The following is a 14,798-nucleotide window of genomic DNA, read 5'->3' on the forward strand; positions in this document are numbered from 1 at the left end:
GTGGTGTGGTGTGTTGTGGTGTCTTATGAGGTGGTGTGGTATGTTGTGGTGTGCTGTCTTGTGGTGTGTTGTGAGGTGGTGTGTTGTGAGGTCTTATGAGGTGTCATTGTGTGTTGTGGTGTCTTATGAGGTATTGTGGTGTCTTATGAGGTGGTGTGTTGTGGTGTCTTATGAGGTGGTGTGTTGTGGTGTGAGGTGCTGTGATGTGCTATGCTGTGAGGTGTTGTGTTGTGAGGTGGTGTGAGGTGTTGTGCTGTGAGGTGTTGTGGTGTGAGGTGTTGTGAGGTGTTGTGGTGTGTTGTGAGGTGTTGTGGTGTGAGGTGCTGTAATGTGTTGTGCTATGAGGTGTTGTGGTCTGTTGTGTTGTGGTGTGAGGTGCTGTAATGTGTTGTGATGTTAGGTGTTGTGAGGTGTGGTGTGGTCAGTTGTGATGTGTTGTGGTGTGGTGTGAGGTGCTGTGTTGGGTTGTGAACTGAGGTGTTGTGTTGTGAGGTGTTGTGTTGTGAGGTGTTGTGGTGTGAGGTGCTGTAATTTGTTGTGCTATGAGGTGTTGTGGTGTGTTGTGTTGTGGTCTGTTGTGTTGTGTTGCGAGGTGTTGTGAGGTGCTGTAATGTGTTGTGATGTTAGGTGTTGTGGTGTGATGTGTTGTGGTGTGAGGTGTTATGAGGTGTCGTTGTGTCTTGTTGTGAGGTGTTATGAGGTGGTGTGGTATGTTGTGGTGTGCTGTCTTGTGGTGTGTTGTGAGGTGGTGTGTTGTGAGGTGTTATGAGGTGTCATTGTGTGTTGTGGTGTCTTATGAGGTGTTGTGGTGTCTTATGAGGTGGTGTGTTGTGGTGTCTTATGAGGCGGTGTGTTGTGGTGTGAGGTGCTGTGATGTGCTATGGTGTGAGGTGTTGTGTTGTGAGATGGTGTGAGGTGTTGAGGTGTTGTGAGGTGTTGTGGTGTGTTGTGTTGTGAGGTGTTGTGGTGTGAGGTGCTGTAATGTGTTGTGGTGTGGTGTGTTGTGAGGTGTTGTGGTGTGTTGTGGTCTGTTGTGTTGTGGTGTGAGGTGCTGTAATGTGTTGTGATGTTAGGTGTTGTGAGGTGTGGTGTGGTCAGTTGTGCTGTGTTGGGTTGTGAACTGAGGTGTTGTGTTGTGAGGTGTTGTGGTGTGAGGTGCTGTAATGTGTTGTGGTGTGGTCTGTTGTGTTGTGTTGCGAGGTGTTGTGAGGTGCTGTAATGTGTTGTGATGTTAGGTGTTGTGGTGTGGTCAGTTGTGGTGTGATGTGTTGTGGTGTGAGGTGCTGTAATGTGTTGTGCTATGAGGTGGTGTGTTGTGGTCTGTTGTGTTGTGTTGCGAGGTGTTGTGAGGTGCTGTAATGTGTTGTGGTGTGAGGGTAGGTGAGGTGTGTTGTGGTGCGGTCAGTTGTGGTGTGTTGTGAGATGTTATGAGGTGTCGTTGTGTGTTGTGGTGTCTTATGAGATGTTGTGGTGTGTTGTGAGGTGATATGAGGTGTCGTTGTGGTGTCTTATGAGGTGTTGTGGTCTGTTGTGGTCTGTTGTGGTGTGCTGTGAGGTGTTGTGGTCTGTTATGAGGTGTTCTGTACAGTACTCTCTCCCCTGTGAATTTGGACTTTTACTAAAAACAACACGTATTTGGAAGCCATTTCCAGCTAAGCTATACAGTATAATGTTTGTTATGTGAGACCTGCGTTGCTGTATCTTTACAGTCCCACGGCAGTGCTCAGAGAGTGAGTTTGCCTGTACCAACGGACGCTGTATCGCCGGGAGGTGGAAGTGTGATGGAGACCATGACTGTGCTGACGGATCTGATGAGGTAACACACCTGACTCAACTATAGCAACATATCTGAGTTAGACACATGTGTAATAGATAACGCTACTGACTCATACTGTAGGGGAGAGTGGGGTAAGTTGAGCAATTCTTAACATTCAGCATCACTCCGTCAAGGCAAATATTCAAACAAAGATATCTACATATATTTCAGGATGGTGTGTATACCTGGAAATAATCTGAAATAATGTAAATATTACAGTTTTGAAAACATAGCTTGTCCCTTGTCCCAAAAAAATTGTCTCTTGGCACAACTTATTCCCGTGTATGGGGTAAGTTTAGCCGCAGGACAGGGTAAGTTTAGCCGCAGGACAGGGTAAGTTAAGCCGCAGGACAGGGTAAGTTTAGCCGCAGGACAGGGTAAGTTTAGCTGCAGGACAGGGTAAGTTAAGCCGCAGGACAGGGTAAGTTTAGCCGCAGGACAGGGTAAGTTTAGCTGCAGAACAGGGTAAGTTTAGCCGCAGGACAGGGTAAGTTAAGCCGCAGGACAGGGTAAATTAAGCCGCAGGACAGGGTAAGTTAAGCCGCAGGACAGGGTAAGTTTAGCCGCAGGACAGGGTAAGTTTAGCCGCAGGACAGGGTAAGTTTAGCTGCAGGACAGGGTAAGTTTAGCCGCAGGACAGGGTAAGTTTAGCCGCAGGACAGGGTAAGTTTAGCCGCAGGACAGGGTAAGTTAAGCCGCAGGACAGGGTAAGTTTAGCTGCAGGACAGGGTAAGTTTAGCCGCAGGACAGGGTAAGTTTAGCCGCAGGACAGGGTAAGTTTAGCCGCAGGACAGGGTAAAAAAAGTATTTTTTTCTCATACCCGTGGTATACGGTCTGATATACCATGGCTTTCAGTCAATCAGCATTCAGGGCTCGAACCACCACAACCATATGTCTATAATGAAGCTTATAAAGACCACAACTCATGTATAGAAAAATCGTTCAATGATCTACTTCGGTTAGTATACAAGCATCATGAAACCTCAAACACAATAAATGACACAATATCCCATTTTTTCCTTCACAGACTCCATGAAATGATGACCTCTTCAGTGAATATTTGGTCAAATTATAAATTATAGGGCGGCTCAATTTACCCCACTCTCCCCTACTAACAACCTCTCTATGTTATCGGTTGACCTTATAGTTTAGAGATGTGCCTTTTACTTGAGTGGTTAAAAGTGTGTGTGTGTGTGTGTGTGTGTGTGTGTGTGTGTGTGTGTGTGTGTGTGTGTGTGTGTGTGTGTGTGTGTGTGTGTGTGTGTGTGTGTGTGTGTGCTTGTGCTTGTGTGTGTGTGCATGCGTGCGTGTGTGTGCTTGTGGGTGTGTGCGTGTGTGTGTGCTCCTCAGGACGGCTGTGACCTGAAGTGTGACAGTGATCAGTTCCAGTGTAAGAACGGCCACTGTATCCCCAACCGCTGGCGCTGTGACGCAGATGCTGACTGTTTGGACGGCAGCGATGAGGAGAAGTGTCACATAGCTGGTGAGTGTGTTTGTGTCCCCATGTGCCTCGCTCATGCTGGCGTTTGAGATGGCCACAGTGCTAAAAGGGTGTGGTTATACTGAGATTAAACATCCTTTTTATTTATCCTTTGTTTAACTAGGAAAATTAGTTAAGAACAAATTCTTATTTACAATGATGGCCTACCCCGGCCAAACCCTCCCCTAACCTGGACAACACTGGGCGCCACCTTATGGAACTCCCAATCACGGCCGGTTGTGATACAGCCTGTAATCGAACCAGGGTCTGTAGTGACGCCTCTAGCACTGAGATGCAGTGTCTTAGACCGCTGTGCCACTCGGGAGTCCTCTATGTTTATTAATTGAGAGGGATTCTGGAGATGTGTAGCCTGTAGATCCTGCCTGTGGTAGGATCTACAGGAACAGGGTCAATAATGGGCAACCTACTGTTCTTCTTCCCCTCTCCCTGTCTCAGTTGAGAGACACTGCCCCCTGGATGACTTCCAGTGTAACAACACGCTGTGTAAGCCCCTGGCCTGGAAATGCGACGGAGAGGACGACTGTGGAGACAACTCGGACGAGAACCCCGACGAGTGCAGTGAGTAGTGACATCAGATCCTGTGATATTATATCCTGTCTACTAGTACCCTTTTCACAGTACTGAGCTGAACTGACTTGTACTGTGCTGGCCTAGTTACTCATCCATCATGATGGGAAGGACAATGTGAAATAAAATATCAGAGCCACCACAGTTCAGGTCAAGTTGTCACGATGGTCAGAAAAGGGTATGCATCCTAAAGCCTGTTCTGAGTCCTAACTCCTTGACTCATAACCCCTCTTTCTCCTCCCCTTAGGGAGGTTCCAGTGCCCCCCCACCAGGAGTTTCCGCTGCCAGAACGACCGTGTGTGTCTGAAAGTGTCCAAACAGTGTGACAGAGTTGACAACTGCGGGGACAACTCTGATGAGCTCAACTGCCGTGAGTTTCCTGTGCTGCTGGCCTTTAGCACACACCAACTGGCTGTCTCCTTGATGAGCTGTTTTTCCCTGTGGAGAGGATCCATCGTTACACCTACCATACCACTTATGTTACCTATGACAGAATGCAAATCCAATACAGGACTTCATTGTCCTTTTATTCAGTGGTATGCAATTATAGACATTGGATCAGAGGGGTTGTGTTCATTTAATTCAATAGACATTTAATACACCTTTATTTATCCCCCCAGGAGCAATGTGATGGTTGGTTTATGTGTGTTTTCTCAGAGCCCCCTCCAGCCCAGCCTACCTGTGACAAGGATGAGTTCCTGTGTGCCAATGGCAGGTGCATCAGCTCCAGCCTGCGCTGTAACTTCTTCAATGACTGTGAGGACTACGGTTCAGATGAGATCCACTGCAAGACAGGTGACCCCAAGTCATGACTGGTTAACACATCACCATGTCTACCGTTCTAATGGCATGTTGGAGAAGACAGCGTTGGTTTCTTTTTCTCACACAATGTTCCGTTAACCTTCCAATGGCTCAACACTGTTGTGTATCAACGTTTTCTTCTCTGCCTGTGGTGTGTCTCTGACCCTGCAGACACCAAGCTGAACAACTGCAGGAGTAACAGGACTCTGTGTGGGGACGGGGACGAGGCACACTGTGTCAGCAACCAGACAGACTCCTTCTGCTCCTGCAAACCAGGCTTCCAGAAGACTGCTCATAACACCTGTGAAGGTACACTCCACACACCAGAATGTCCTCTACAGGGTCAAGCTTATTACACACACCAGGATGTCCTCTACAGGGTCAAGCTTATTACACACACCAGGATGTCCTCTACAGGGTCAAGCTTATTACACTATGTACACACATGTTACAAACAGTATCTACTGGGATATCTCACTTTCAATCCCATATCCCCAAATATCATCACAAGGTTACAAGCCCACATTTCATGTATACTCGCTCACTCAGAGCTCAATCAGTATATTTCAAATATACTTACACTTCAAATGCTAATTGAGGTACCTCAATTATTAACCCCTGACCCCTCTCAGATAAGAATGAGTGTAAGCAGTTTGGGGTGTGCTCCCACATGTGCAACAACACCAAGGGATCCTACAAGTGTAGCTGCTACAAACACTTCACCAGGATCAACGACACCTGCAAGGCTGACAGTAAGTAGCATATTCTTCTAGTAGTGTAGTATTCTTCTTATAGTGTCGTGTTCTTCTAGTAGTGTAGTGTCCTTCTAGTAGTGTTCCTCTAGTAGTGTAGTGTTCTTCTAGTAGTGTTCTTCTAGTAGTGTAGTGTTCTTCTAGTAGTGTTCTTCTAGTAGTGTAGTGTTCTTCTAGTAGTGTTCTTCTATTAGTGTAGTGTTCTTCTAGTAGTGTAGTGTTCTTCTAGTAGTGTTCTTCTAGTAGTGTTCTTCTAGTAGTGTAGTGTTCTTCTAGTAGTGTTCTTCTAGTAGTGTTCTTCTAGTAGCGTAGTGTTCTTCTAGTAGTGTAGTGTTCTTCTAGTAGTGTAGTGTTCTTCTAGTAGTGTTCTTCTAGTAGTGTTCTTCTAGTAGTGTAGTGTTCTTCTAGTAGTGTGGTGTTCTTCTAGTAGTGTAGTGTTCTTATAGTAGTGTAGTGTTCTTCTAGTAGTGTAGTGTTCTTCTAGTAGTGTACTTCTAGTAGTGTTATTCTAGTAGTGTTCTTATAGTAGTGTAGTGTCCTTCTAGCAGTGTAGTGTCCTTCTAGTAGTGTAGTGTCCTTCTAGTAGTGTAGTGTACTTCCAGTAGTGTTCTTCTAGTAGTGTAGTGTTCTTCTAGTAGTGTTCTTCTAGTAGTGTAGTGTTCTTATAGTAGTGTAGTGTTCTTATAGTGGTGTTCTTCTAGTAGTGTAGTGTTCTTCTAGTAGTGTAGTGTTCTTATAGTAGTGTGGTGTTCTTATAGTGGTGTTCTTCTGTAGTGTAGTGTTCTTCTAGTAGTGTAGTGTTATTCTAGTAGTGTAGTGTCCTTCTAGTAGTTTTCTTCTAGTAGTGTAGTGTTCTTATAGTGGTGTTCTTCTAGTAGTGTAGTGTTCTTCTAGTAGTGTAGTGTTCTTATAGTAGTGTAGTGTTCTTATAGTGGTGTTCTTCTGTAGTGTAGTGTTCTTCTAGTAGTGTAGTGTTCTTCTAGTAGTGTAGTGTCCTTCTAGTAGTTTTCTTCTAGTAGTGTAGTGTTCTTCTAGTAGTGTAGTGTTCTTCTAGTAGTGTAGTGTCCTTCTAGTAGTTTTCTTCTAGTAGTGTAGTGTCCTTCTAGTAGTTTTCTTCTAGTAGTGTAGTGTTCTTCTAGTAGTGTAGTGTTCTTCTAGTAGTGTAGTGTTCTTCAAGTAGTGTAGTGTCCTTCTAGTAGTTTTCTTCTAGTAGTGTAGTGTTCTTCTAGTAGTGTAGTGTTCTTCTAGTAGTGTAGTGTCCTTCTAGTAGTTTTCTTCTAGTAGTGTAGTGTCCTTCTAGTAGTTTTCTTCTAGTAGTGTAGTGTTCTTCTAGTAGTGTAGTGTTCTTCTAGTAGTGTAGTGTTCTTATAGTAGTTTTCTTCTAGTAGTGTAGTGTCCTTCTAGTAGTTTTCTTCTAGTAGTGTAGTGTTCTTATAGTAGTTTTCTTCTAGTAGTGTAGTGTTCTTCTAGTAGTGTAGTGTTCTTCTAGTAGTGTAGTGTCCTTCTATCAGTGTAGTGTCCTTCTAGCAGTGTAGTGTTCTTCTAGTAGTGTAGTGTCCTTCTATCAGTGTAGTGTCCTTCTAGTAGTGTAGTGTTCTTCTAGCAGTGTAGTGTTCTTCTAGTAGTGTAGTTTCCTTCTAGTAGTGTAGTGTTCTTCTAGTAGTGTAGTGTCCTTCTATCAGTGTAGTGTCCTTCTAGTAGTGTAGTGTCCTATCAGTGTAGTGTCCTTCTAGCAGTGTAGTGTCCTTCTAGTAGTGTAGTGTCCTTCTATCAGTGTAGTGTCCTTCTAGTAGTGTTCTTCTAGTAGTGTAGTGTTCTTCTAGTAGTGTAGTGTCCTTCTAGCAGTGAAGTGTCCTTCTAGCAGTGTAGTGTCATTCTAGTAGTGTAGTGTTCTTCTAGTAGTGTAGTGTTCTTCTAGTAGTGTAGTGTCCTTCTAGTAGTGTAGTGTCCTTCTAGTAGTGTAGTGTTCTTCTAGTAATGTAGTGTCCTTCTAGTAGTGTAGTGTTCTTATAGTGGTGTTCTTCTAGTAGTGTAGTGTTCTTCTAGTAGTGTAGTGTTCTTATAGTGGTGTTCTTCTAGTAGTGTAGTGTTCTTATAGTGGTGTTCTTCTAGTAGTGTAGTGTTCTTCTAGTAGTGTAGTGTTCTTCTAGTAGTGTTATTCTAGTAGTGTAGTGTTCTTATAGTAGTGTTCTTCTAGTAGTGTAGTGTTCTTCTAGTAGTGTAGTGTCCTTCTAGCAGTGTAGTGTTCTTATAGTGGTGTAGTGTTCTTATAGTGGTGTTATTCTAGTATTGTGGTGTTCTTCTAGTAGTGTAGTGTTCTTTTAGATGTGTAGATTTCTTCTTCAAACCCTAAATACTTTGAAATAGTGTATTCTTAACCCTTCCTCAGCCACAATGAATGCATTGACATTTTCATGAATTCTGTGTCGAAGTTCTTTCTTCATTTCCTGACTCCTCTCTCCCTCCCTCCGTACCACTCTCTCACTCTCTCTCCCTCCTCCCGCCCTTCAACCCTTCCCTCCGGTCTTTCCAGACCAGAACAGTAGCAGACAGGTGCTCTACATCGCTGATGACAACGAGATCCGCAGCCTGGACCCTGGCATGCCCAACTGGCGTTACGAGCAGAGCTTCCAGGGCGATGCCAACGTGCGCATTGATGCCATGGACCTGCACGTCAAGACCAACCGCATCTACTGGACCAACTGGCACACTGGCAGAATCTCCTCCTACGAGCTGCCTTCATCATCGTCATCTTCTGGCACATTGTCAAATACACGCCGTAACCGCCGCCATAGTGAGGGAGGTGTTACTACCCTGGAGGTGAGGCTTGAGTGACACTAACAGGAATGTACGCTTGCACACACACACACACAAGGACACACACATACTCACATACCAGCAGCATACCACCCTACATACCACTGCTGGCTTGCTTCTGAAGCTAAGCAGGGTTGGTCCTGGTCAGTCACTGCATGGGAGACCAGATGCTGCTGGAAGTGGTGTTGGAGGGCCAGTAAGAGGCACTCATTCCTCTGGTCTAAAAAATATCCCAATGCCCCAGGGCAGTGATTGGGGACACTGCCCTGTGTAGGGTGCCGTCTTTCGGATGGGACGTTAAACGGGTGTCCTGACTCTCTGAGGTCATTAAAGGTCCATGGCACTTATCGTAAAAGTAGGGGAGTTAACCCTGGTGTCCTGGCTAAATTCCCAATCTGGCCCTCAAACCATCACGGTCACCTAATAATCCCCAGTTAACAATTGGCTCATTCATCCCCCTCCTCTCCCCTGTAACTATTCCCCAGGTCGTTGCTGTAAATGAGAATGTGTTCTCAGTCAACTTACCTGGTAAAATAATGGATACATTTAAAAAAATAAACATGTACACACTCACACATGTACACACACACAAACAGACACACACACTAAAACATGGGCACTGTTATGACATCCTATGTGTGATACAATATAAGTAGAATGCAGTTAGTGCCAAGTCTCATAGTTCAGAAAGGTCTGTTGTTTTCTGTTCACATCATAATGAGATGTACCTAAACATGCCTCTGTCATCTCTCCCTCTGATCAGATTGTAGGTAATCTAAACATTCCTCTGTCATCTCTCCCTCTGACCAGATTGTAGGTCATCTAAACATTCCTCTGTCATCTCTACCTCTGACCAGATTGTAGGGCGTCTAAACATGCCTCTGTCATCTCTCCCTCTGACCAGATTGTAGGTCATCTAAACATCCCACTGTTATCTCTCCCTCTGACCAGATTGTAGGTCATCTAAACATGCCTCTGTCATCTCTCCCTATGACCAGATTGTAGGGCATCTAAACATCCCACTGTTATCTCTCCCTCTGACCAGATTGTAGGTCATCTAAACATCCCACTGTTATCTCTCCCTCTGACCAGATTGTAGGGCATCTAAACATCCCACTGTTATCTCTCCCTCTGACCAGATTGTAGGGCATCTAAACATGCCTCGGGGTATAGCGGTGGACTGGGTGGCTGGTAACCTGTACTGGACTGAATCTGGCAGAGATGTGATCGAGGTGGCCCAACTTTCAGGCCAACACCGCAAGACCCTAATCTCAGGCATGATAGACGAGCCTAACGCCATTGTAGTGGACCCCCAGAGAGGGTGAGATTTTTTTATTTTTATTTAACCTTTATTTAAATAGGCAAGTCAGTTAAGAATACATTCTTATTTACAATGAAGGCCTACCCCGGCCAAACCCTCCCCTAAACTGGACCATGCTGGGCCAATTGTGCACCGCCCTATGGGACTCCTGATCACAGCCGGTTGTGATACAGCCCTGGATCGAAGCTGGGTCTGTAGTGACGCCTCGAGCACTGCGAAGTAGTGCCTTAGACCGCTGTACCACTCAGAGACTAGTACCCTTTACCACTACTGAGCCAAGCCCAGCCAACCCCAGCTATATTGAGTTGGCCTAGTTATGCATCCACCACTGTCCTGGAAAAGACAATGCGAAAATAAATGGAGAAAAAAAATTCAAATAAAAAACGTGTATTTCCTGCTGAGCTGTTTTGACTGCGTTTCTCTGTGTTCTCAGGACCCTGTACTGGGCTGACTGGGGAAACCACCCTAAGATTGAGACAGCAGCCATGGATGGAACCCTGAGACAGACCCTGGTCCATGAGAACATCCAGTGGCCCACAGGTCTGTATAGCATTAGCGTTGTAGCCTAACATTAGTATTAACACTTATACATAGCATTAGCATAGCATTAGCATAGCATTAGCATAGCATTAGCATAGTGGTGTAAGTGGTATCATACCTTCTTTCTGGTCACTGTTTGTGTTATCCATGTCCTCTTTAACCCTCCGCTCCTCCTTCCGCTCCTACTCCTCTTCCTCTACCACCACCTCCTCCTTCTCCTCTCTCCAGGTCTGGCGGTAGACTACTTCAATGAGCGCTTGTACTGGGCGGACGCTAAGCTCTCTGTTATCGGGAGCGTGCGACTCAACGGCTCCGACCCTGTCATCTCCGTCACAGGACTCAAAAACAGTTCAGTTCACTACACTAAACTACACTTATCTCAGGGCTGGGGTTCAGTGTAGTTTTATGAGGATCCCACCCATCTTTGCTTCCTACTGAATTTTACATGGGTAACAATTTATGAATTAAAGGATAAGTAGTGAAATTGTATTTTTAAGCAAGATACAGTTGTCACTGTTTTACAGAGTGGGTTGGCCTTGTTCAGTTCTCAAAGGGACATAGTTAAGGCAGGATTCACAGTTCCTCTCTCCTTCCATCCCCAGACCTGCTCCATCCGTTCAGCATCGACATCTTTGAGGACTACATATATGGCGTCACCTACATTAATAACTTTGTGTTCCGGGTCAACAAGTTTGGCAAGAGCCCCATGGAGAACCTGACCACTGGCATTAACCACGCCACAGACATTGTCCTTTACCACCGTTACAAACAACCAGAGAGTGAGTGGCTGTCTGCCTACACTATAGCTAATTTCTTTAAATGAAACCCTACTCCCCCATATAGTACACTTATTTTTGACCCCTATCAAACCACCACCGCTAAAAACCGGTAGAGAGTGTCTGTCTGTCTCTCTCTGTCTGTCTGTCTCTCTCTGTCTGTCTGTCTGTCTCTCTGTCTCTCTGTCTGTCTGTCTGTCTGTCTGTCTGTCTGTCTGTCTCCCTCCCTCTCTCTCCCTCTCTCTCTCTCTCTCTCTCTCTCTCTCTCTCTCTCTCTCTCTCTCTGACTCTCTAGCTGACTCTCTCTAGCTGACTCTCTCTCTAGCTGACTCTCTCTAGCTGACTCTCTGTCTGTGACACACTGTCCATTATATACAGTATTTAACTATCCATTATATACAGTATTCCACATAGTGTTCTTCTTCAGACCCCTATTCCCCATAGTGCACTACTGTTGACATCTATTACACATATGGTTCAGTGGAGTTTAACACATTTTAGTGACGCTTCTCTTGATCCTGTTCTGGTTCTTACTGTCTGTTATCCCTCTGTCTGTTCTCTCTCTGTGTCATTAGTGACCAACCCATGTGACAGGAAGAAGTGTGAATGGTTGTGTCTGCTCAGCCCCAGTGGTCCAGTCTGTACCTGTCCTAACGACCGCGTGGCTGAAAACGGCACATGTGTGGAGAGACCGCCTACCACACGGTCTCCATTCTGTGAGTACACACGCCCCACTGGGCACACACTGGTTGAATCAACGTTGTTTTCATGTCATTTCAACAATATTACGTGGACCAACATGGAATAGATGTTGAATAGACGTTTGGTGCCCAGTGGGACTCTTATCAATAACCTCTCCCCCTCTTCTCCCAGCTCCCCCGTCCGGGCCATGTACAGTCCAGTGCCTGAACGGAGGGAACTGTTTTCTGAACACCAGGCAGCAGGCTAAGTGTCAGTGCCAGCCCAGCTTCACTGGAGAGAGGTGTGAGGTCAACCAGTGTAGAGACTACTGTAAGAATGGAGGAGCCTGCACTGCCTCAGTCGTAGGTAGGTTACCTGAGCATATACAGTCCTTGGTGTGGCTGCAACTGGCAAACTAGTCTACGTGCCGGTGGCAGCCATTTTCTATTGCAGACTGTAGGGGCTGCTTTAGGGGGACTGTGGGGACTCTATTGTGCGTTGATATTAATAGGAACCCTTCTAGGATTCAGCCCTATGAGTGTTAAGTGCACGTAAATGGGACGTAATTGCCTTTTTTTCTATGTGTGTTCTGACCTTGAACTTAAGCATGATAATAGCAGGCTATTCACCCACTTGACTTCATTCCCTCATAATTCCACCACCTTTACGCGTGAGGAAACCATGAATAAGGCCAAGCAAGCTGCCGGTTCCAAGCGGAAAAGCATCTACTTGATTTTTGCACTGTAATTTATAAATTGATAAGAGCCATTGATAACAGATAGGTAAATGTGTAATCCATTTAGAGAGTTGGATTGTAAATACACATAGCAATTGTTTTAGTAAAATGTTTCCTTATGATCACTGGAGACGAATGTGAGACCAGTCATATGGAAGCAAACTGAAAATCATATCAACATGACATGTATTGCATGTTGCTGTCCCTTTTCCACAGTGAAGTGGGCTATAAATAGCCGTGCTGTTATTCAGAATTTGTGTGCCCTCGTAATTTGCGTGGATGAAATTTGGAGAGCCAAGCTATATATAGGCTTCTGTAGGGCTGAACCTGCTGAGTTGATGCATGTGCTTTACATTTTCATTACATTCCTGGCTTTTCTCCATTATTTTACAATGTGTATCATGATAAATATTAGCCACTATCGTGAGCCACCGTCAGTATTACCCACATACAGGTATAACTGTCACTTCCGTGTTCATTTCCTTCAATTTGTATCCTACATTTTGCTTCACTCCATTCCGTTGACCTTTTTCCTCTGTCAGTTCTGTGTAGTTGTTCCTGAGGGAGGCTAGTGTTACTGGATCATCGTAGGTTAACGTTGTTTCATCATTTGGGACATGCAGCCTGTTTGAATTATTATGGAACTCAGACCACACGTAACAGGTTAAACCTGGAGCCTGGCGCATGTTGTCGTACAGTTCCATGATTTAAAGTTTGAAATATCCAATAAATGTTGTTCCACTTCATGATTGTGTCCCACTTGTTGTTGATTCTTCACAAAAAAATACAGTTTTATATCTTTATGTTTGAAGCCTGAAATGTGGCAAAAGGTCGCAAAGTTCAAGGGGGCCGAATACTTTCGCAAGGCACTGTATATACTTTCCTAACCCCAAACTGGCCTAAATCTACAAAATCTCAGTATTTTTTATCAGTTATGCATATATGCGTATATATATTATATATATAGATGACTTTCTTTCATTGATCCCTATATTCTGAACCCGTTCTCTCAATGTGTTCTAGTGAGTCTGTCGACAAAATTCTAATTACAGGTACAGCGTATTTAAAGGGATGGCTTAAGATAAATGTACTGAAAACCCTATTGAATGAAAACTCCACAAGAAAATCTGTTGGCCAGCAAGTGGGACGGTTTTCAGTGGTTGAATTACATTTATTCAGTGTATGCAAGGTAGACACACCTGTAGAGCACACTACACGCCTGCATTAGGTAAGTCTGAACACCAACTACTGAGAAGTGCGTAGGAAAGGTGTTGATTTCCTAAATCTGAATTGGGCCCATTTCATTTAGATTTTTGTTCTTATTTAACATGACCCTTTGTTCCCAGGGGCCCCTACCTGCCGTTGTCTGAAGGGCTTCACGGGGCCCCAGTGTAAACTCCACACCTGTCAGGACTACTGTCATAATGGAGGCAACTGCACTGTATCCCAGGGCAACCAGCCCACCTGCCGCTGTCCGCCTGAGTATCTGGGAGACCAGTGTCAATACAGTGAGTGTGTAGTTTATAACGGGTTGATAAGGGATGATTTAAGCAACAATGCCAACCTCTTGAACATCTTGGCCATGTACTGTTATAACCTCCACCCGGCACAGCCAGAAGAGGACTGGCCACCCCTCAGAACCTGGTTCCTCTCTAGGTTTCTTCCTAGGTTCCTGCCTTTCTAGGGAGTTTTTCTTAGCCACCATGCTTCTACATCTGCATTGCTTGCTGTTTGGGGTTTTAGGCTGGGTTTCTGTATAGCACTTTGTGACATCAGCTGATGTAAGAAAGGCTTTATAAATACATTTGATTGATTGATTGATCTGTGTAACAGTTTAACTAAATCTATAGTTCCTGTATTATAACAGAGTAACTAAATCTATAGTTCCTGTATTATAACAGAGTAACTAAATCTATAGTTCCTGTATTATAACAGAGTAACTAAAGGTATACTTCCTGTATTATAACAGACTAACTAAATATATAGTTCCTGTATTATAACAGAGTAACTAAAGGTATACTTCCTGTATTATAACAGACTAACTAAATCTATAGTTCCTGTATTATAACAGAGTAACTAAATCTATAGTTCCTGTATTATAACAGAGTAATTAAATATATACTTCCTGTATTTTCAGGTGTATCGTTCATTCCTGTGATTTTTTTCATTTCAATAACAATAATAATTTATTCAATCCACTTTGTAATGTAATACTTAATCCCTAATCAGAAATGGTTGAAAAGAAGAAGAGTCTTCCTCTGTGAGGAACTGACTGTAAGCCCCGTTTCCCTGGCTCTATCTTCTCATCACCCCTCCAGGTACATGTGAGGGTTACTGTGAGAACGAGGCCATGTGTCTGCAGACGGCCAATGCCACCAAGCTGTGTCGCTGTACCCCTCAGTTCCATGGACAGCTCTGTGAGCTGGACAAGTGTGAGTACTGTGGACCCAACGGCAAGTGTGTGCCCAAAGCCTCAGGAGAGGTCATGT

The 14,798-nt window shown here is 44.6% G+C and overlaps 1 protein-coding gene across 1 annotated transcript in view; it reads left to right on the forward strand.

Annotated features, from left to right (window-relative positions):
• LOC139416822 (low-density lipoprotein receptor-related protein 1-like) overlaps positions 1-14,798 on the forward strand; it is a 217,526-nt gene that overhangs the window by 191,917 nt on the left and 10,811 nt on the right. The window contains exons 70-85 of the mRNA XM_071165909.1: positions 1,710-1,816; positions 3,168-3,300; positions 3,754-3,876; positions 4,133-4,255; positions 4,543-4,680; positions 4,858-4,995; positions 5,319-5,438; positions 7,972-8,258; positions 9,395-9,576; positions 10,010-10,116; positions 10,345-10,464; positions 10,719-10,895; positions 11,468-11,608; positions 11,766-11,939; positions 13,656-13,817; positions 14,628-14,798. The exon at positions 14,628-14,798 is cut by the window's right edge and continues 4 nt beyond it. Of these exons, the coding sequence (XP_071022010.1) occupies positions 1,710-1,816; positions 3,168-3,300; positions 3,754-3,876; positions 4,133-4,255; positions 4,543-4,680; positions 4,858-4,995; positions 5,319-5,438; positions 7,972-8,258; positions 9,395-9,576; positions 10,010-10,116; positions 10,345-10,464; positions 10,719-10,895; positions 11,468-11,608; positions 11,766-11,939; positions 13,656-13,817; positions 14,628-14,798 (2,403 nt within the window). The remainder of the gene's footprint in view (positions 1-1,709; positions 1,817-3,167; positions 3,301-3,753; positions 3,877-4,132; positions 4,256-4,542; positions 4,681-4,857; positions 4,996-5,318; positions 5,439-7,971; positions 8,259-9,394; positions 9,577-10,009; positions 10,117-10,344; positions 10,465-10,718; positions 10,896-11,467; positions 11,609-11,765; positions 11,940-13,655; positions 13,818-14,627) is intronic.

Source organism: Oncorhynchus clarkii, chromosome 9 (genome assembly GCF_045791955.1).
Source record: "Oncorhynchus clarkii lewisi isolate Uvic-CL-2024 chromosome 9, UVic_Ocla_1.0, whole genome shotgun sequence".
NCBI classification, from domain to species: Eukaryota; Metazoa; Chordata; class Actinopteri; order Salmoniformes; family Salmonidae; genus Oncorhynchus; species Oncorhynchus clarkii.